Source organism: Anastrepha obliqua, chromosome 3 (genome assembly GCF_027943255.1).
Source record: "Anastrepha obliqua isolate idAnaObli1 chromosome 3, idAnaObli1_1.0, whole genome shotgun sequence".
Classification (NCBI taxonomy): Eukaryota; Metazoa; Arthropoda; class Insecta; order Diptera; family Tephritidae; genus Anastrepha; species Anastrepha obliqua.
In genome coordinates, this window is record NC_072894.1 from 137,489,756 (window position 1) to 137,514,046 (window position 24,291).

The window sequence follows — 24,291 nt, forward strand, 5'->3', positions numbered from 1 at the left end:
TTTCTCGTGCTAACCGGCGCCAGTTGGACACACCAAGTCATTTTCCACCTGATCTTTTCAACGTAGAGGAGTCCTTCCTCTTCCTTTGCTACCACCAGCTGGACGACATGACCTAGCCAATGAAGCCGCTGGATCCTTAATCGCTGCAATCTGTCTTTGTTCTCGTAAAGCTCATACAGCTCATTCTTCCATCGCCTACGATTCTCGCCGTCACCAACGTGCAAGTGCCCAAACATTTTCTGTAGAATCTTTCTTTTAAACACTCTAAGGGACGCCTGATCGAATATTGTCATCGTCCAAGTTTCTGCGCCATACGTTAGGACGGGCATGATGAGAACCTTGTAGACTGTTAGTTTTGTTCGACAGAAGACTTTATTACTCAATTGCCTACTTAGTCTAAAGTAACACTTGTGGGAAGAGAGATTATTGAATTGGATTTCAAGGCTGACATTGTTATCGGTGTTAATGCTGGATTCTAGATAAACGAAGTCTCTTACATTTATACATGCATATAATCTAGCCATGGCAAGGTTACGATATTTTTGTCCACTTCAGTCTTTGCATTACTGCACTTTACCATTCTTGCATTATACACACTTCTTGGCCAACAACTGCTGACAGCTGTCAGCATAGCTGCTGAAATCTATTGTGAATAGTTTCTTTGAGAATGTTTATTTCTGCTTGACAGTCAATGTGAAAATGACAATTGATTGCACATTGCTTGAAAAGCAGCAATAATTCGCTTTAAAATTGCAGAATGCAAATGCAATTATTATAGATATGGCAAGATGTTCAATTATTAAAAAACGGAGAGCGACAGAACAAATTGAGTAGGAAAATGAAATAAACCAAAATTCATATTGTGAGAGTGTGTTAATCAAATGCTTGAAGTGAATTTTCAAATCGATTATAAAAATTGTTTTGCGTCAGAAAATTCTGTATAAAGATTACATTTGATAAATCAATGTTATATGTAATTATATATTTAAAAATTCAGGAATATTAACTACCAATTTGATAGGAAATAGTGCAGACATAGAAGGTCATCAATAAATGAACAACATAACAAAAACGATTTGGAAAGTGACGGCAAGAATTTGCAACCAAGGTAATTAATGAGTCAAAGGATAATTTCCTAATTTGCTCAATATGCATATTTGTAAAGTTGTTTACTAACTTGTGAAAAATCTCTTTCATGTACGTAGATTTACTAGCACAATAAAATTGCAGGACAATAGAAGGGTATGGCACCAGTACGAAACGTGACTACTGCTCAGCCTATAAAACAAACAGAGATTGTAAGTGCGTATGCTTTTATTTAGGGCAGAACTTTAACCCCCACACTGCAGACATACACTATTATTATGCCTTTGAAAAACTGATAATCGAATAGTGTTTATATGTTTACAGCAAACGAGTAAACAGCAGACGCCAATGCAACAACAACCTCACAAAAGACCATATAGATCCACATTGCGTTACTGCCTTGCCACTGGTCCTGGCTGGGGAGGCGGAGCAACAGTGACAACGTCAACGTCTGGTGCTCGTAGACAGATAACTAGTAATAACGTAAGTTTGTATGCTGAGTTTATACATATGAATACACACCACAAAATAAATCAGTTCACCAATGGGTGCCAAATTTAAGAATTTTACCAATATTGTCTTTAATGAATACGATATGACCAAATCGATATGAGAATTGCATTTTAAGAAGATGCAAGAAAAGGCTTTGTTCGTATAAGAGCTAAGCTATTTCGATGGCGAATAATTTTTACCGGCACTTATAGAGCCACTCAAGTAGTAGAGATTTAATGCAATTGCGTGTAAGCTAGCTGAACAACCAGAATTCATATACGACTAAAAGATTATTTATCTAGCGGTTATGCCATTTCAGGTCCAACAAAAACAGTTTACGTGTTATAGGAACCTCTGTTGGGAATTACGGGGGGGAGTATACTCTCAAAATAAATACATATGAGTTTTTTAATGCCTTACATGTAACTAGAAAATTAAAAAGATTGCTATGGTTTACTACCAATAGCTTCATTGCCCCATTTTAATAAGTATCTAATGGGTTCCTGAATTGTAGTGTATTATACTCTTCTAGTAAGCCCTTAGGCATATTAATGAAAATTATTTCCTACTTGAGCACACCAAATTGCCAAAGTTATTAGTTATAAACAAAAATTCGGATATGAATGAATATATCAAAAATAGCTTACACCCACGCTTTCTTTCATGAAAGTAAAAATATTACAGTAATTAAAAATGCACTTATATTTCTACATTCGTGTGAACGTATCAAAAATATAAACAAGTCAGAGGAATGACCGCTGGTTCTATCTTCGTAAATTGTCAGATGAGAGATTTGCCTATCCCTAAAACATTTAGTTGCTCACAACTTAGTACCATTTTGGACACGAACGTGTCTAGACGATTCGACAGTGCGAAACTTCACGATATCGATATAGAAACAATTTATTTTTATTGAATAATGCATGTGTAAAATTACATATACATTCTCATCGAATTGTCGAACTTTCGAAAATAGCCAAAAACTCACATTGCACATACATATACCAATAGTATTTCGTTCAAAATTGAGTCATTCAATGTGTTTTTGATTTCGATTACCTGTGCGTTTTTGACCGCTTTGTGCTTTGCACTCTATTTAAAGGATTACGTAGTATCAGCGAATCAACATATAAGTGGTGGTGCAAATGTGAAATCGGCTAAAACAGCAGTAATAGCAACCGGTGAAGCAGGATTTGATACTGCACACAGTCAAAATATTAGTAAAAATAATATTGATAATAATAATTCAAGAGCAGCATCTGCGGAAGTGCAGCGGAAACGACAACACAGTCCAGAAGAAGGTTTAACCCAACTTAACGGAAGTGCCGGTGCATCACAGTTCAATATTAGTAAAAACAGTAAGTTTGTGACGGCCTCAAAAGCTCTAATACTGGTAGAATACATATTTTTAATTTAATTCAATAAATCAATTCATCTAATTCATAATTTGCCTTCTTACCTTTTGGTATGTTGTATGTGGTTTCGAACACGAGTAGCGACCAGCGAATTTCTAAAAATAGTATCTAAATTTAGTTTTCCGTAATATTTGTTCGCTTCAGATACATTTTTTAACTACATACATGTGGTTTAGAACTATTTGTAATATGTTTTTTTAATAATTTGTATAAAATGAAATTTGGAAAATGTGACATCATATGTAAAATTTGAAATTTCGTCACTAATTAAATTTGTAGAAAATCTTGTATGAAATTTGTTTACGCATTTGGTTGTTTTTGTTTTGGTCAACAGGCATGAAACAATTCTTTTTCGTATTTTTGATCTGACTCATTGTCCAGTAAATTGTCTATAATCTAAAAATAAATATTTACGTAAACTAATATTTTTTTCGAATAAGCATAAATTTTAAAATTCTGTAAGATATTTCACCAAATTATAAGTGAAAAATTTTAAATTTAAACAAAATCATATATCAATTCACCTTCCTAGCATCATCTTTCTTGCAACAATTCACTACAACACCTAGCAGTACAACTGGATCGGAATCTTTTGTACGTCCCGTAAAATACGAAATCCCCGCTGAAATAAAGCACTTTGCACAAACACAGAAATCGCTAAACGAATCTCCTACGACTACAAAAACAGCGTCAAACACTTTTGCGAAATTGACTAAAGCGAATAATAATTCTTTACTGCCTGTAAATCTCTTAAACTTGGCTGTCAGTCTAACAACAGCCCAAATACCAGCCACTCCAACGATAACCACAGCTGTTGCAACAAATTCATCTCAAACGGTTGTTGGTGGCTGCGTAAATGTTGAGTCTATTTTACTACAACGTTTGCAATTAATAAAACACTTTTTGAGCTTGACCGAACCATCAGTTGCCAACCTCAATCAGCGATTGAAGCACCAGGACGAGGAAGTTACACCAACTGCGAGCGCATCAAGTTTAGCTGCACAGCGAGTTTTGCCAAAAGTGTTAATGGTATACGAAAATAAACCCGAAAGCATGGAGCGTGACGTTGTGGTAAATTCAAACAGTCTTGAAGATGTCCCTTTAAGTGAGGTTTGTACAAATTGCATGTACTTGTGAAATGATTTTATATTCACTATTTTTCATTTCATTTTTATAATAGTTGAGCGACAATCGCGCGCAGTCAATACAGTCGTTGCATAGCGTTGAAACTCCCACGCCAGACACCTCTCCAAGCTTTGATGAACTGCAGCAACGTTTAGAGACATCGAATCGCAACATACAAAATATGCAAGAGCAGCAGCAACAACTTTTGCGCTTGCAAAATGCCGCTAAGCAGCATTTGAGTGAAATGGAGCATCTGCGTCAACAGGCAGGCGCTTTAAGTTTTAACGCAAACCAAGGAAACACTTCGAATAATGCTGAGGACACTCCCCAATATGAATCCATCGATCAGGTGCACTCAGATATGGCAACATTGGTTGGTCGTATGAAGAATCTCACCACGTTCATACAAAATCAAAACGAATTAAGCAATCTGCTCGGAGATGATGGCCCTGAAATACTTGCCGAACAGGAAGCGCTGCAGCGTAAGCTGGAATCCTTGCGTGCGCAACGTGATGATATGCGTACATTGGTGAGCGAGTTGCAGGATATCAATCGCACTGCCGAACGTAGGGTGGGTCAAGGTGCAAGGGAGAATGAGGACGCTATTGATAATGTACAGCCAACAACAAATGAAGTAAAGCATAACCATGGGCAATCGCCGTCGAATGCCGCACGTGTTGTGCCTGTCACTTACACGCGTAGCGTGCCCATAAAGCTGACGAATGGTAGCATAGCACAACCTTCTGGAAATACACACGATGATGATGATAGTGGCGATCCTGCGGAGAATGCTGCCACTGCAATGCTTATAAAGCAGAAAGTGGCTGACATAGAGACGATGCGCATGCAATTGCAACGTCTGAAAGACATGATGGAAACAGTAAATATGATTGAAGCGCGCTCATCGCGTGATGTGAAGGATATTGGGCGAACACCACCGCGTGAAGTTCGGTCACAATCGCGTACCACAGGCTCGTCAGGCGCTTCGTTTGATCGTGATTGTACACCTGTTTCTGTAGTGGCTGCTCATCATCCTAGCAGCGCTGACGACGTCGGTGACGATTCGTATCTTATTCGTAAAATGCGTATGATCAACGACGTAACTTCGGATTTACGCGCACAGGCTGAAAGTTTGCAAGCCGAGCGTGATCGGATCAAGGCATTGAAAGAGGAAATTGTGCTGCGTAAGCAACAAGCTGCCGCTGCAGCACAACTTGGTGAGGATGCATTAAAGCGTAGCAGTTTAACCCCTACACCTACGCCACGTAAACAACGCGATCTAGACACGCCGACCCCACCGCTTTCGACAAATACCGAAAATGATCGAGATCAACTCAAAATGGAATACGAGGCAAAGAAAAAGGAATTCGAACTATTGTGTCAACGTTTAAACCAAGATGATGTCACGGCACAGCCAGAACCAACCACTAATAAAGCATCCCGACGCCGTGATACCGTCTCCGAAGCCGACGATGAAGCTGATGGTGATGAAGAGTTAAATGATTCGGATTTTCTCACTTCGAACGCTACTTCAACAGCACGGCAATATTTCACGGCACCACAACAACAGTCCACTCCGGCGCAGCAACATCGCGCTGCAGCAAAGGCTGCTGTGACTGCACACTCGCAGGCTTCTGGCGCGGCATCAGCAAAAGTATCTGTACAGGGACGTCCAAGTCAAGGCCGACGATTGTCAGTTGGGCCGCTGGTGAAGGAAGACAGCTTTGACACAAATCAAACGTCATCCACTGCAGGTGGCCGTCGGCATTCTACGCTAGCTAACGCTACCAATACCACACAGGAGGGTACTTCACTTGAAGCTGGTAGCGTACAGTCGGGTAGTTCGCAATCTGCATTCTCTATGCCACCACCAATGGCGGCCATGGGCCCTTGTAGTAGTTGGCGTAAGTTTATGAATTGCAAATAAAATGAAAAAAATGTTCCCATTAAAAAAAATTATATTATTTTGTTCATTCAGTTTTTAACAATTTCCATGTTGTTTCGCTTTTAAAGTGTAAGCAAAATCTAATACCATGTTTTTTAATATTAGCACCCCTGCCACCAATGCCCAACACTTGGAATCCACAGCTTTACTATGGTTTTAATGCCTCAGTCCCGCCGCAACAACTCACAGCATCACAACCGACCTCGGCAACAACAACTCATAGTGCAGGTGCACCATTTGCTCCCGTTGGTTTGCTTCCACCATCTGCCGTGAATAGTGACTGCATTTGCAGCGCGGCGAACAGTGCTACAAACGCACCTGTTGTTACTGGACCGACACCGACTTCGAGTTCCACAAATGCTGCCGCGCAACTAGCCGCAGACCCAGTTGTAATGCAGCAGTTTGTGCAAACTCAGCAAATGCTTATAAATTCAGTGTGCCAATGCAATCAGATGTTGTGGCATCAGCAGCGCGAAATTGATGCACTCAATAACACAATACATGTGGTAAGTAGGAGCGCATAAGAATCAAAATTTATCTCTTGTTTATCTTAATAATCAAACGATTATCAACCATTTTACAGCTACAGGAGCGTTTACTTGCGTTAACCGGTGGCGTCAACTCTGTGCCACTCACTGATTTGCCCTACTCCATGCGCGCCGAATCTGTGCCACCGCCTACCTTAACTGCAGGGACCTTACCCAACAACCTGTATTTGAGCAGCTCGAATCGTGCACAATCCGAACAGCCCGCTCTCTTCTTGCCCGGCTTGCCGACAGCCACGCGCAGTAGCGCATTCTCGAACTATCAACATCATCAGCAACAACAATATCAGCAGCGTCAACAGCGTGGGCATATAACGACTGCAGGTGGCGCAACTGCTACCAACAGCTATAACTTCAGCAGCGAAGCACAACAACACAGCAACATTGCGACAGCAAACAGCACTAACGGTCTTTACAGTACACTAAATAACGCTGCACCACCACCGCCCAGTCAAGCACAATCGCATTACAACAATGAAGTGCCGCAATCACCACCATTGCAGGGAGGTGCTGCTGGGCCAGGACCGATTTTCATGCATCATCACAACAATGCAATACATCAAAATAACGCCAATTTGCGTACACAAAATCACTATGCCAACAATTTGCACCAACAGCATCAGCTCCAACAACAACAACATGGGCATAGTAACATCAACGTTGGCGGCGGCAATACGCTGAATAATCAAGTTCCACCTGGTAATCGTGCCAACAATTATTGGGACAATTTCCGAAGGTAATTTCGATGTACTCAAGTAGAAAAAATGCGAACAATTCGCTTGACACTACAGTTGTTTGATATCTTTGATGAGTACGTACTTGATTGTGTACAAGTACATGACTAGCGGTGTTAGCGCTACTTTGTGGTGCAATTCTTTTTATTACTTCTTCAATAATTTGGGTACTTTCAAGGCGCTTTCCGCGTTCCTAATGATTAGTGACTATCTACACACGCATGTACACATAGTTGTATATGTATGTAGCAAGACTTGTACAATAACTCATTAGCTTTTATTGTTTATTATTTATTGTATACATTCACTTACAAAATACCACTTTACATAAATTACTTGTGTATACATCACTCTTGGCAATACCAACAAAAAATCATTGCAATGGATATTCATTCTACATTCTCTTTCCTCACATAACCTTTATCTATGCACTATACCATACATATTTACACAAACAAATATTTTCCGCTATTGGAAATGAAAAAAAAAAAAATGGTTTCGGCTGGACACTTATTAGTTTGTTGATTAGTTCTAAACACAAATTATATATTTTGTTATTACTCATTTTTTATTGTATAAAACTTAGTTCACTTATTATCTATCAATTATTTCAATAAAAGAATGTGCAGCACATTTGGATACATTTATATTTCATTTTCGTATCGTAAAAAATACCTGAAGGTGTGGTAAGTTTGCTTGCACATTTGAGGACTTCAACTTTTAACTTTTCGCAGTATTTATGCTTAACTAACCTAACCTAACTCTTTTACACTTTTGAGTTAACCAAATATAAAAATGTATTTGCTTACAATTTTAATTTTTTCTTACATTAATACACCTTTGAGACCCATTAGTTAAATTTATTTTAATATATTTCCAAAAAAACCTAACAAAAAAAAACAAATACTAACTTTTCAATAAAACTATATATTTTAATTTAAAAATATTTTAATTTAGACTTGACATTTTATCAGCCTTTGTTAATTTAATTAGATTTAGACTTGACATTTAGTACAATGACATTGTAAAGAACCACGAAAACGCTAACTTTCCCCCGAAACTTTGTTTTACGTCTCGGATTTAATTCCGGTCAAGGACTGCTTTGCAACAGCCACAAAGCAAAAAGTGATTCTCATGTTAGGTTAGGTTTTTGGGGCAGCCGACTTAGAATAGCCAACTCACTTAGACCATGTAGGTCCGTTGTCGTACCACTGTCTAACACGGGAACCTCAGTATTTATTCATCATGGAACCGTTTAGACGCTCTTATGAAGCGTTCCAACACCGGATAGTTCCTTAAGAGAGTCAAAATAGAGTTTTCCTAACAACCTTGCTCTACTCCTAGCTAAGGCTGGACAATTACAGAGGAAGTGTTCTACTGTTTCTTCCTCTTCCTCGTCCCTACAACTTCTGCAGTATTCATACGAAAATATTCCTAGCCTAGAAGAGGGCCGCAGGCGGCAGGCTAATCACATACCCTGTCAAATCAAATAGATTAACGAAACCAACGAAAGGCAAGTCTTGTCGAGGCCCTATGCTCCCGAGAGGAGTGAACAAGTAGAAACAAAGAAAAAAGAAGTGACTGCCTAAAAGCCAATGACCGAGTGATAATAAAAATTATAATTTCTTTTTTACTTTTATTTAGCCCTCCGTTGGGTACCCGACTTTGGACGTGAATTTAACATATTTCTATTATAGTTAACGATGTGAGCGTCCAGGTAGATTAGTAAAATTTGATTTACTATCGATTTATGGATATAACCTTTTAAAAATGATCCTCGAACGGGAGGAAAAAAAGGCCAGACCCGGGTGCACAACCGAAGGTTTTAAAAAAGGTGTCAAACGAAGAGTTAAATGGCGGGATGAAAATCTACAAAACGCCAGGGTATTCCACCTCAGTGAGATCACTGGTGTGTAGGGCAATGCTATAATTCAATGTTTTTTTTGTAAACGAAAGCAAATTTACTGTACTACTTTAAATAACATATAATATTATAGAGTGGTTCGTACAACATTCACAGGTTTTAGAAAAACCCCCCCATAGAGTGAAATGTATCTACTGTGTTAAAGGCCAATGCTTTCTGGCTGTGGAATCGCTCTCGGATGCTCGCTATTGTTTGCCGAGGTGCAAGACTAGAGTCACAACAAGAATTCGAAATTAAATAGTGTTTACTACACACATTTTTCATTTTTAAATTTTATTAAATCTTCTTGCATAAAGCGAACTAATCGTATTTTCCTCCAATTTTACAAATAGAAATATTTTCGGCAAATGTCCCTAACCTCTTTTACCTGAAGCGAGTGTATCTTATTGGGAAATTTTAAAGTTCAAAATATGCCTTCGAATTTCCGCTCGAAAGCGCGTTCAATAATCATATATGTATCTGTACAAGGATGGTAGATTACAAGGTTTGGCCATCCGAAACGAAACTGTGAGAGTAACTTCGCCTGCCATGTCATCGGGGAGTCGGTAGCAGTTCAGATGGCAATAAAGTAATATGAAAAGTGGCTGCGTTTATTTTTTCATATATCATCAACACAGCCTCAAATTTGTCGTAAACAAACCGCCGTCATATCCGCTATTACGTCAGCAAATCAGCTGATTCTTTTAAATTCGTTGAGAGCCGGTTAACGGTATAAAAATAAATAAATAATTGGCGCCTACACTTCAGTTAGGTGTTTGGCCGAGCTCCTCCTCCTATTTGTGGTGTGCGTCTTGATGTTGTTCCACAAATGGAGGGACCTACAGTTTCAAGCCGACTCCGAATGGCAGATATTTTTATGAGGAGCTTTTTCATGGCAGAAATACACTCGGAGGTTTGCCATTGCCTGCCGATGGGCGACCGCTATTAGAAAAATGTTTTTATTAATTTTGGTTTCACCGAGATTCGAACCAACGTTCTCTCTGTGAATTCCGAATGGTAATCACGCACCAACCCATTCGGCTACGGCGGCCGCCGGTTAACGGTATAATATTGGTCATAGCTTCTGAATTCTTTTCACCATGTATCTGTAATCTTATATGTAATACTCAAGAATGATTGAATATCCCAATACGAATTCCCAATAGCTTCAAATGAAATAATTTTGAAAATAATAATTTTTTTTACATTTAAGGTTATTTTCGGTACATTTACCTTAGATTTTTGTTTTTTGCAATATATCGGCACTCTTAAGATGAGGAATGTACTTCGTATGTATTGATAATATTTTATATGTATTTACATATACATATGTATCTTATTTTAACGCGCGAGCGAGTTTTTCGTTTTAAAGTAGTATAATTTTTTTATAAGTTTGCGAGCTGAAGAGTCGCGTTTTACTTAGGACTCAAGTGAGTTAAATTTGTTGAGTCGAAAGTGTATTCATTTTTCTCAGGAATAGAAAAAGTCCAAATCACACCCAATGCCAAAATTAAGTTGAAAGTAGCTTTTAGTCTCGCGTAAAAATTTTCCTACGCACCTTTTGCCATCTTCAAAAGTCTTTAGTGTGGCACCGTGCATGGGCGATAACGAAAAAAGCTTCGCTATTGGCTAAAGCTGCCAATAATCTTATATTTATGCTAAAGCGTTTGTGTTTATTTTTCGTTTTATTGTCAAATGCTAATTCCATTTAACCAAAAACAAACATTTTGCAAATGCTTCTTTCTTCTTATATTTGTTTAACCTTCAGCTATTCGCGGCAAAACTTGCTTTCGACTAATTCGAATAAGAGTAATGAAGAGCAGCAAAATCAGCAAAATCAGCAACAGCATCAACCTCAGCATTATCTTCAGCAACGCTTGCTTGAACAGCTTGAGACACCAGCGCCAGCTCATTATCGCGCCCAACCGCAGCCACACCACCGCCCATCAACTGGATTGCCAGCAGCAGCAGCCCTGACAACCAGTAACTTACAACAATTGCAGCGCCAGCAACAACAGCAGGAAGAAGCGGCGCAACAGCAACAACAACGGCCAGCGCAAACTCAGGCACCGCTATACCGCGCGGTAGCCGATAGCAATAGCAACAGTTGCAACAACCTAAATTTTGAACGCAATGCGAGTGACAACAAGTATTTGCGCACCTTGCAGCGGTCTCATATCAACAGCTATCAGCAGCAGCAACAACAACTTGGACTCACAAATTCATTGTATTCCAATCACAACAACCTATATCAATCATGGCCACCGCATACTAACGGCGCTACTGCTGGCACCGCCTGCGCTAATGCAAACAGTGACGCTAACACTGGTGGCATTGAGGTTTACGATGGCTACAACATTATTGACAGCGACTTGACGGCGCCATATGCGCACTTGAGCAGCAACTCAAATTCCAGCAACATGTTGCGCAACATGAATGTCAACTTCGGCAACAGTCCGCATTATCAACGCAACAAACTGTTGACTAAACCAAATTGTCGTGGCGCCGAAGCGATGGAGCATCACAACCCGAATAGGGCACTACAACAACAACACCAACGCATGCTGTCGCAACACCAACTAGCATTACGTGCACAACAGCAGCTTGACCAATCCACGCTGCGGCCTATACGCAATATGGCCGCCTTCACTCAAGCGCGTTATCTAGACTTATTGCCAGCCACAGTCAGCGAAGCGGTTGCCACGGCCGAGGCGCAATTACGCAATCGCGAAAGTGTCGATATGTTGCTACGCACTATAATCGCCGACAATGACGACGCTGTAGCAGCGTTGTCCACAACGGCCGGTGGCAATACTACCACTTACAGTTCGCCATACATGCCGAACGCTAATGGGGCACTGCTGATGGATGGCAACGAAATCGGCAACAATACACCAAATATTGACAATGAGAATGCAGATCTTGAGGCGGAAGGGGAAACCGAGCTGAATGCGCATGTGGATATGTTGCTTGATGAGGATGACGACACCACATCGGAGGAAATCAAACGTAATTTGCTGGTTAATGCGTTGAAAAATGACAAGTTTACTACAAAATTCTACGAGTCCATAAAGGAGGACGTTTTTCGCCGCCTCGAACGCATGTTACTGGAAAAAGAGTCGGCTGAGAGCAATTGCCAGCAGGGCGGAGCACAAATTCGCAACGGTTTGACTGGTGCCAAAGGCACTACACGTACCATCGCCATTGATGGGCCCAATGAAATATTAGGCGCTTCCTCGCTACAGCGCGACCCAACACGCAAATTTAATTTAAATGCGCGCATGGGCAATCAACAGCAGCAGCGTCTGCATCAGCAGCACCAACAACAAAATGTTGGCCCATCGCCAGTCCACTTTGATGCAACTGCAGCGCCATCAGCAAATGCATATCAAATCAAACAAGAGTCAAACGGTGATCACGTGGCTGAAGATGATCAATACGTGTCTGCGTCGGCTGCATTTGATGCGCAGGCGAATAATCGTCAAGAAACTGCAGCTGAGGATAATGCAGAAGAAGACGAATATGGCGCGAATAATGCGGACACTGAAAGCAACAAAGCGGATAATGAAGATGCGGCAGCAGCTGTAGCTGCAGCGACAGCGGAGGAATTAGCAAACAGCCCGAATGTGCCCATGTCGGGCCTTAGGCCAGCTAGAGAAAACGAACAACCGGAGGAAGACTTTGAATGTTACAATAATAACAGCGCCGGAAACAATAATTTTGCCAATGGTGACTCCGCGGATGTTTGTCGGGCACGCCAACAAAAAGTCACCGCCAATGACGGAAAATCCGAACGCAACATAGGAAATTGGCGACAAAATGTGCTGAGTCATGTTGAGTCTAATAAAGGCAACAAATCAACATCGAATGTTGGTAAGAAGCGCAAAAACCAGTTGGATAATGCAACTAAAGGCGGTGGGGGCGGTGATGCAGAGACTTTGCCGGTTAGTATGTTGCAAGAAAATTGTTTACATTTGAAGAAAATCTAAAAATTAACACACAAAAAAATTATAAAATTCATTTTAGAAAATTATGTTAATTGCAAATTGCACTTTCTTTTAATTGCAGCTATCTGCGGTCGGTAACAACTCGGCTGACAACAATATGCGTCCGGCTCATTACACCGACCTTATCGCCTCCATAATTACGCGAATTTGCAACCAAACACATGCCAACACCCAAATCAACGACACAATTCTGGTGGAGATCGCCAAACTGACCGCCAGTGCGGTACAAAATTTTACACCCACACTTGCAAACTGCAAGTCACAGACCATTCCGTCACCACACATTTCGCCTAAGAAATTTTATATGAAAATTAAAAAGCTTAGCGTTCCACGGCAACGTGACGAGTTCCTGCAATGGTATCAAAATTATTTGGAATCTCTCTTTCCGGGTGCGCGTTTGGAAGCCCAAAGGCGGCGCGAGGAGTTAAGGACTGGCGATATTGCCGGAGCAACAACAGCTTGCCTGGAATTGCCACGTGCATGCGACAAGGTGGAAAACCACCAGCATCAGGTGCAACAACGTCAGTCACAACAACAAAAACAGCTACAGCAGTCGACCAATGCCAGTGGCAATACAAATAATAACGACGAAGACTTGGCTGAGGCTGATCAAAATTCAGCAAATAGCAGCAGCAACACTACTATTGCTGTTGCAGAGGAACACCAGGAGGAGCAGCAGCGTGATAAACAAATTTGTTTGCGGCGTGAAATTGAATTTGAGAACAATGAAAATCCAGACGCCGATGTAGAAAGTAATGGTGCAAAGGGCAGTACAACCGGTCAGAGTAGCATTGACGCAAACGGTGGTGGTAGTGCATATGTTACAGTGCCCCTGTCAGCCGCCACTGTTGCCGCTATTGAAGTAACGGAGGACGCAATTAATGCTGCGGTACAGCAACATGATTTACTGCGCTTCACCTCGGATGTAGGAATAGGATTTTATAGCACATAATGCTCACACCTAGATATTTATATACAGTTATGTTGTGCTGCATTTGCTCATCGCTCTGCTGCTCATTGCCATGAAGTTCAACTCATCATTTACGCTGCCTGCAACGCTGCAGTTTATTTACGAATACTTGTGACACAGTTTATTGCTCTACGTTGGTGTTTCGTTCGAATTTAACATTTTCCAAAGCTCAGATAAAACAAGAATTGTTGCATTTTAAAATATTAGACCAACGCCTGTTTCCCGTGTTTATTAAAAAAGTATTGGAAGAAAACTAAATGGTTATAATACAGCGACTGAGGGAAACTTTAATAAATATCTCTATGTATAGATGTCATTGATTTTATATGTCTTGTGCGACCTGTTGTCTAAATTTTAATTCTTTATAAAAAACATAATTTTTATTTTTTTAACATATGTACGTGCTATAAATTTATTTGGCTTTAAATGCAGCATATGTGCGTATGAGTGTGTGTATGCTGCCCAGAAAATTTCTTATTATAAATTGAAATACAATACATACAACTTAAACTAAATAAACTAAAACTTTCTCCAATAAAAGTCGTCGCATTATATTATATTGCAGAAATATGCTCAGCTATAGGTTGGGTAAGTTCATTTAAAAGGTTTGTTCTCATTAGGTCTGTTCATGAAGCAATAATTTGTAACAATCGTTACAATTGTTTCAAGTATTCTGTGCCGATGGGTAGTTTTCCAAGCATCTTCCAAGCGGAGATGTATGCCATCAGTCTAAGTGCAGAGTTAAACTTAGAAAGAAATTTCCGGAATGAGCAAAGTGCCATTCTGGGTGGCTGTCATGAGGCTCTCAAGGCTCTATCATCCTGTGAGATTAAGTCCTCACCGGTTCTTGAGTGTATCGAGAAACTGAATCTACTAGGAACGCACAATCGCATCCGGCTAATTTGGGTCTCCTGACACAGAGGTATAACTGGGAACGAAGTAGCGATCGCATTGGCGAGAGAGGCTGCGTACTCGTCATTAATAGGACCCGAGCCCTTCCTTGCTATGGGACAACACACCAGCAAGGAGAAGCCTAGGAGTGAAGATCTAAGGCTAAGGGAGGCTGGCACGAAACTATGGGGCTACGCCAGGCGAAATCTTTTCTGGTTTAAAATACTCATAACCCTCCGCAAAGATAAACTGAGAATGCTCACGGACATTCTCACAGGCCACTGCAGGTTACGTAGTCTGTAGCCATTTGCACATGATCGGGAATTGGTCAATGGACTTTTGTTGTTTCTGCGACTAATCTTAGGAGACTCCAATGCACCTTCTCCTTGAATGTAGCGCTGTAGCGCGGAGAAGGTTGAGACATCTCGGCCAACTGCAGCCAGAAGAAAGGCATATATACTCAATCCAGCCCAACTGTTTTCAGAGTTGAATAAGGGAACTTAGTCTGGATGAGCTACTGTGTGTGTGCGAGGGCACAAAAGACCATGAGGTCGAACCTCGAAGGAATCATCCATCTATCCGCGGTATACAGAGTACAGAATACCATTAGTATATACAATCAGTCATGTAAAACTCTGCTGCGAACAAATCGCTGTCAGATCGCCTGCTACGTCAGCAAATCAGGTGATTCCTTCAAAATCGTAGAAAGCCAGTTGGCGATCTAATATTGACCACACCTGTAATCTCTCCACCGTGGGAGTGATCAGATAAGAATGATAGGAATATACATAAATTTAAATAAAATAACAACCTTGTGAGGTAGCAAATTGATTCAAGCCTTTAAAGTGACATTCATGTCATTGTGTGTGGAATGGCATATGATTAAAGTAGCTCATTTTTGACTTCGACTTGACGTAGCCCCAAAAAAGTTGTCGTGGGGTGCTTCAAGGCTTTTCAACAAGTTTTGCGGTTCGATAGGAGGAGGGGTTGCTTATAACCTTTTTTTTGGTTATGTTGGTACACTCTTCATATGAACATATGTGAAGTTTCATTTCAATCTGTCAATTCCTTCTTAGTTTACAAGCCACTTAGTATCGTCGTGCCCCAGTATTAAAAAAAATATGTAAAAAATTATTCCTCATGCAGATTGAATTCTTATTTTTGAAAGGTTCAAAAGTAAAGGAAATTTATGAACGAATGTAGAATGTTTATAAGGCCTTTCGCCATCAATAGTAAGTAGAAAGATGGGTTGCTGAATATAAACCTGGTTGTACAAGCATTGAAGACGATCCACGTCAATAACGTCTAAAAACCGTAGCAGTACCAGAAATCGGAGGAAAAATTCAGGATATCGTATTGAAAAATCGTCGAGTGACTGAAAGAGATTTAATGGAAACCCCAGGCATCTCATTGGGTAGTTTAAGCAATATTTCGAATAAAGCTTTGAGTTTCATGAAACTGTGCGCAGTGGGTGCCGCATTCGCTAGCAATGGAATAAAAACACGCTAGACTGTGACTTTCTCAGCAATATTTATAGCATTTCCGAAAAGGTAAAGTGTATTCTGTACGTCAATTAATCAATATGGATGAGACTTGGGCCTGTCATCATGATCCTAAATAAAAACAAGGGACCAAAGAGTGGTGTGAACCTGGTTCTTCGGCTCCGAAACGAGTTCGTGTCCAGAAACCGGTCAAGAAGGTGTGGGCATCAATTTTTTGGGATGCGAAAGGAGATTTGTTTGCGGATGACTTGCAAACTGATAAAACAATCAATTCTGAATATTAAGGGGTTAGGGGTAGTCAAAGGTCCGAAAAATTATGATTTTCAATAGTTTTCTTTTACTAGTCAATTGCTTTATATTACAAAAATAAAAAAATAGTATTAATACATCATATTTCGACCTGCCTTTAGCAAAATTTCAAAAAAAAAAAATTAATAAATGTAAAAGTTATCGCTGTTTGTGTGAAGCCCGTTTCTCCAGAAGCCCCTTGATCATCACAATCCTTGGAGATTCATCTAAAATCAAACGGACTATGAATAAGTTCGTGCGGTTTTTTTCGAAATTTGAAACTTTATTGACGTAAAATGGTTACAAATTTAATATTCAAAGTATTGTCCATCGCTTACTACTACTTTTTCCCATCTTTCTGGCAATTCACGGATTCCCTTTGTGAAAAATTCGGTCGGTTTTGCCGCAATCCACGAATCGATCCATTTTTTGACTTCATCGTAATTACGGAAGTGCTGGTCAGCCAGGCCATGTTGCATCGATCGGAAGAGATAGTAATCGGATGGCGCAAGGTCTGGACTATACGGCGGGTGGGGTAGGACATCCCATTTGAGCGTTTCTAAGTATGTTTTGACCACTTGTGCAACATGTGGCCGAGCATTGTCATGTTGCAAAATAACTTTGTCGTGTCTATCGGCTTATTGCGGCCGTTTTTCTCGCAGTGCTCGGCTCAAACGCATCAATTGTCGTCGGTAGACATCCCCCGTAATCGTTTCATTCGGTTTCAGTAGCTCATAATACACAACACCCAGCTGGTCCCACCAGATACACAGCATAACCTTCAGGCCATGAATATTCTGCGCCGACGTCGATGTTGAAGCATGGCCAGGGTATCCATACGTTGCCCGACGTTTTGGATTGTTGTAATGGACCCACTTTTCATCGCCAGTCACAATTCGATGCAAAAAACCCTTTCTTTTGTGCCGTTGAAGCAGTTGTTCGCATGCCATAAAACGGCGTTCAACGTCTCTTGGCTTCAATTCATACGGCACCCAATGGCCTACCTTTCGGATCATTCCCATGGCTTTTAAACGTTTGGAAATGGCTGATTGATCAACTCCCAAAGTTTTTGCAACCTCTTCTTGCGTTTGAGCCGGATCTTGATCGAGCAATTCCTCCAATTCGGTATCCATGAACTTTGGCGGCGCACCCTCGCGTTCTTCGTCTTCCAAGCCAAAATCACCACTTTTAAAGCGTGCAAACCACTTCTGGCTTGTTCGCTCAGCTAGAGCATGCTCACCATAAACTTCCACCAAGATACGATGACTTTCGGCTGCTTTTTTCTTCATATTAAAATAATGAAGAAGAATTCCCCGCAAAAACACATTATTTGGCACGAAATTCGACATTTTCAAGTGTGGTAAAAATATTGTTGTTTACGCTTCAAATAAAAAACTTATACTGACGTTTGTGCCTTACGACAGTAGCTCTCCAATAAATGTTTGGAAATGTGGATCGATGGAATAATAATCAAGTTACGCCATCTGTTGTAAAACCGCACGAACTTATTCATAGTCCATTAATAGATAACATTGTGCCTGATCGAAGCTTTTTTTTCAAAATTAACAGTATGGCGGCCTCAGGAAATATTTTTCAGATTTTCAAGAAAAAAACCAACAACTAATTGTTAAAAAAAATATAAATTTTATTGAAATCTACTAAGAGGTTTTTAAGTTACAGTGATCACCAGTTCAAAAAACATAGTTTGAGAAAACGCATTTAAAGTTTTGTAATCGATTTAGGTAGAGTTATACGAATTATTTAATTACTTACACTGTGTCATCTATTCCTGGACCATATAATAGTTCTTAAGCCGTCATAGCAGCTTCCAAAATATCGATTTGCTGTTGCCTACGTAACATTCTACCTTCTCGGGTGTTATCGTTAGTGCGCTTATCTGCCACGAGCAGCATCCAGCTACTTGCTCTCGAACGCTCCGAAGCGCCCTTTGTTAATTGTTGAATAACTCGAAAAGTATTTGTCGGATTCACCTCAAATTTTCACAGAATATTTTTAAGATATTACATATACATACTTTAAGAATATGCAAACAAAAATCATTTTTTTTTTTAATTCTGACTACCACTAAACCCCCTTAATGCAACCTTTTAGACTAGCTGAAAGGAAAAAGAGGTTGTCTGTAAAGTCGGTTTACTGACGATAGTTTAACGTGACAACGTCATAAGAAAATACTGATGTAATGGTTGCAATTTTCAAAAGAAAATTTTAATTTTATTTGTTTGATAGATATTTTGTATGGATATAGAGGAGGAGATAAATGGAATCGCAATGGAATAGGTCAAGTTACATTTACACAAACGTGAAAAATGACGAAACATTTATCAAATTCATGAAAGATATGTTCAATTTCGATTGTGCATCAGAAGTTAATAAGTCAACAAAACTAAGAGGCAACATCATCGATTTGCTTTTTACAAGACACATTACACTCGAAACACCCCTTTCATTTCCTACTTTTTCCCATCATCGTCCTATTCTCAACAGAGAAATGGTTCATTACCATGCACACAGGAAGAATGCATATGCAATTACAAATATGTGAATTTATACACAAATGCTCATATACATACATATATATGCCCTCTCAAGTAGGAGAGAGCCAGATGTCGAACGTTGCCGAATGCGGGGGCCGATTGTGCTCTTTGTCGTTCATTCCGCGCTTTCGCTTGCAGTTCAAGCAAGGTAACGGCGATTGAGCAAGATAACGACGAATGAGAAAGATAACGACGATTGAGCAAGATAACGACACATTTTTTTCGTGCGTGCAGCCGGCTAAATCGAATTATAAGACGTTATCACGTCAAAAAATACATGCGTGGATAGAGTTTTTAATCAAATGATGAGGTCATAACAGCTGTGGAAGCGTATTTTGCAGCCCTTCCGGATTCTCACTTCTCGTATGGAATTCATAAATTGGAATCTCGTTGGAATAAAGTGTATTGAAGTTCAAAAAATCTTGTATTTTTGAAATGTACCTACCTTTGTCACTTTTGCTCCTCAGCTTTCAAAATAACAAATCAAATAGATGTGATTAAAATTTTTTTAAAATTCACTGGATAGTTTATATTTCTAATAATTGTAATTTGTATTATAATGCAAGTATTTCACTTTAAATTTAGAAATTATCACAATAAATAACGATAAATGAAAATAAGTTCTTACGTTTGTAAAAAAATAAAATGTAGTACAATAAGGTATATAAGGTATGTATGTATGTGTACTTTCTCATAAAGCGTACTAAACGTATTCAAAAAAAAATAAATGTTGGCATATGAATAATATTCGCAATTCTTTGATAAAATAATTTCCGTTACATTACTAATTAAGTATACATACATATTAATAATAATGTATTAAAAATGCACTTATTTATTGTTTGCTAAACATTTGCTGAATAATTATTATAAACGCTACAATATTTTGTAAGGCATTGGTATTTATGCGGGATAAATGTGCAAAAATACAAATATAAATGTGAAACAAAACTCAGAGTATACACAATTTTTTTTTTTTTTAATTTTTTTAATTTTTCATTTACGTAAGTAATGCATGATGCAAATGGAAGTGATGGGTTTACAATTAACCATAGAGTTTATGGTGCTAATAAAATTATATTTAACAAAATTTTTATTCTTAGGCTTTTTTAATGCAGCTTCTTCGATTGATACAAATATACAAATCAAAAGAACTTGGTTACGTACGTCGTCGCAAATCGTTTGCAACATGATTTAAGGTGTATGTGTATGTGCAGCTCAATTCTGTTACTAAATATAGTAAAATTAAGGAAATCGTTGACAAAGTAAAAATATAACTTTATTACTACCTTTGACCGATACTTAATTTATAGATTATTATTTTTTTTATAGTAGTAATTTAAAATTTGCATTAAAAATGCAAATGATGTATCGAGTTATGAAAAAAATTATAGTAAGCATAATTAAGTTCTTTTTTTTTATTTTAAATTCGCCAAAAAAAACATGCACATTTTATTATTTGTCGTATGAATTATATTTTTTCTTGCATTTTTAAGTATTTGTGTGTGTAATCATAATAATCAATCATTTTATTACTCGTTTTCTTTTTTAAAATAAATCATTTGGTAATTGGGTTGTTGTAACACACCAAATATTTTTCAAAAAATATTGGCCTATGGTGCGGGTGTGACAGCCTTTGGCCGTATAGGAATACGGTCATTTCGGTGGCATAGCCCCTACTGTCGTGGAAACATTTGGCATATTCTGTTTTTGCTTTTGTTTTTAATGCGTGCGTTTTTTTTTTTTGTTTTTACATTACTATTACGATTTTGTCACCTCACTAGAAAATATGTGATGCTTTTCATTAAATGTTAGGTCGATGACGAATATTTTTATGTTTTTTACCCATTTTTTAAAATGGGCGATATTTTTTGTAATTTATTTTATTTGTTTGATCTCTGCAATTCTTGTTCTTTTTTTGTTTTGTTTGCTATTTTATTGGATACATTTCTATTAGGTGGTATGCTAAGTTAATATTTCATTCCAAACAATTAGTAATTAATGAAACATGTTTTGACATCTGAAAATTAATTACAAGCGTTTTGTTTACAGTGTAATACTATTAATTCACAATTTTTTTATTTAGTTTAATTTAAGTTATTTAGATTTTAGTTTTCGTTTATATTACATTTTCGGTCCCAGCAATAATAAAGTCTTTTTTTATTCATAATTTTTATTTATAATTGAGCAAATTTAATAATAAATAACAAATATTGGATTGTTTAGTTATTTTCTTAGAACAACTCGAACAAAGCAACAGAATTCAAGTGAACAAACCTTAATTTATAATTTGTGGGGTAGGTGGCTTGGCTTGTTTTAGTACAATAAAAACAAAAGAAGTAAAAAAATAACATTTCAAAATAAGAATTTCTGTAAAATATATGCATACATATGTATGTAGGTAGTCAAAATTACGTCTAAACGCTAAGTTTTTATAAATAATTACGTAAATAGTATACATGTATATGTATATGTGTGTATATGTTTTTTTATTATAAGGTTAAAACTTGCACGCTTGCCTGTTGCTTAAAGACTATTTGAAATCGTAACTGCTCATCTACAACGATATGATAAACGCAATACATCATTATATATTTATTATTATCTTTATAGTTACATGCTAAATTAATTATATTTATATTTTATTTAATATTTTTTAATTTAAATTATTATTATTTTTTTTCGAATAAACTGGTTTCGGTTTTTATATGGTTTTTTAAGGAATTATTTTGTAGATTTCATCAAGTGGGACTCAACGACTTATATTTAGATTTCTTAAATAAATTTTACTACAATATTACAATTTTTTAATCAATAATTTTTTTTTTATTTTTTTTTTCTGAAGCTCCAGTATACATCTAAATTAGATAACTGCCTTTGCACAATTTTGTAATATAAATTAATGGTATTCGTCGATAATCTTTTTATTCAAAGTTTTTGCTATATATTAATTATATATATTCTCGATTTGTACCACAAAAATCCGACACTACTAATCAAGTGTACATACATGTACGTACATAAATATACTTTTTTCTCGCATATACATAATTTTTGTTCATATTTTTAATTCCATTTAATTTTTAGTACACTTTTAACGTCAACATTTCTGTCATTACTGCTATTGTTTCACACACATTTATATGTACGTGCATATGTAAATATGTTCTCTTGCCAAGCAAAAGTTTTGCTCTGCTATTGTTTACATAGATTCAAAATTTTTAGCTGCCACCTTTAACGAAAAGTTGTACACACAACGCATACATATTTAACATAGATATTTACGCATCGATACGTTTCCCTACATAATTCATGAATTTCTTACATTAATTGGAGATGCATCAATTTTAATTTAAGTCTTAAGTTTTATGACATAAGAAATTCGTATTTAAAAAATAAACATGCGAAACAATTGGTGAGAAACATTCACATTTGAAGGCGTTTTTCTCTTATCAAAAAATATTATTATTATTATTTTTTTTTTCAATTTATATTTCCTTACAATTGAATTTAATTTAATTGAAAGCAGAATTCGAGCGCTATGGGGCATAGTAAGCTTATATACAGTTGGTAAGGGAGTGATGTGCGTTTAGATAGTTTAGCGCGTTTAATAAACGCTTTGTCAGTGACGAGCAAGTGTACATATGTTGACAAAAAAAAAATGAATATAAAAAAAAAAAATTATTTTTGGAGCGAAAAAATGAGCAGTCGTGTCGTAACTCACAATCAGTTAAATATATGATAAGCATATGAGGAACTAATAATAAAAGAATTATAAACATGCATTAGTAACGGCAATAAGTAAATTCAAAAAATTTGTTATACAACCGAAATGCAAAATTAAAGCTCAATTAGCGGCCGCAAATCAATATTTGAGCAAAAATAAGTAAAATAAATAAAAATCTTAAGTTTCACGCTCTATGAAACCCTTACAATCCATGTGTCGTATAGTGTAAGCCCTGAATTAACGAGCTCCAACATGCATACCTGCATGCACAGAGGCGATCACAATAATAGCAGTGCGACATATTGCCAAGTTTTATTTTATTTAACATTTTAAATAATAATAAACTCAACTTTTTAATAATAAACTCAAGCTAAGAAGATGCATAAGAAAATAAAAAAAGTTCGAATATAAATTTAAAAAATAAAAATAAAAAGAAAATACGAAAACATTTACAAATTAAAAAAAAGTCAAATAAAAATTCAAAATTCATTAAAAAATTCAAATAAAATTAAAAAAAAAAAATTCCAGTTTTTGTAATTTTTTAACTTTTTTTTAATTTTTAAGTATTATTTTTTATTTATAAAAATTTTTATTCGATTTTTTTTTTTCTTTTTAAATAAAAAAAAAGTTAATTAAAATTAAAGAATTACTTCCATAGCTGAATGTCAACTCGAAGTGTCTACCCACTTACTAGGCAAACATAAAGTAGAAATGTACTCATGCCCTGTTTATTACAGAAATAAATTGTATATAGGGTCAGCTGTAGTGCAGCGAGCTTTCGATTTTAATTACGGATTGGGAGTTAAGCCTGAAAAAGTAGATAATCTACTAATATATGAACCTATTATTACCGTATTTGCAAAAGTTTTCAATCGAACTAAAACAAAAATAAATTTTCCCGCTGGCATCCCTCATTCCAAGATAAAACCTTTCATTCGCCTGTCTGGACATATTCTTGCAATAGCCCCTACTGCCCAAATGCCCATGAATGCGTGCTGCTATTATAATATTTCTATCAAAAATTCTTACTATTTCACAGTTCATTTTCAAGCGATACAGATTTTTTTCTTTTTTACCTTTGCTCAAAGTCTTCAACTATCAATAAA

At 37.4% G+C, this 24,291-nt stretch overlaps 1 protein-coding gene across 1 annotated transcript; it reads left to right on the forward strand.

Annotated features, from left to right (window-relative positions):
* Positions 1–707: 707 nt before the first annotated feature.
* Positions 708–14,204, forward strand: LOC129242253 (uncharacterized). The gene is made up of 10 exons (XM_054878811.1): positions 708–1,108; positions 1,206–1,298; positions 1,411–1,569; positions 2,681–2,936; positions 3,526–4,103; positions 4,174–6,022; positions 6,169–6,569; positions 6,647–7,344; positions 11,014–13,189; positions 13,314–14,204. Exons 2-10 carry the CDS (start codon positions 1,245–1,247, stop codon positions 14,202–14,204), a joined length of 7,062 nt encoding a protein of 2,353 aa, XP_054734786.1. The 5' UTR covers positions 708–1,108; positions 1,206–1,244.
* Positions 14,205–24,291: the final 10,087 nt, after the last annotated feature.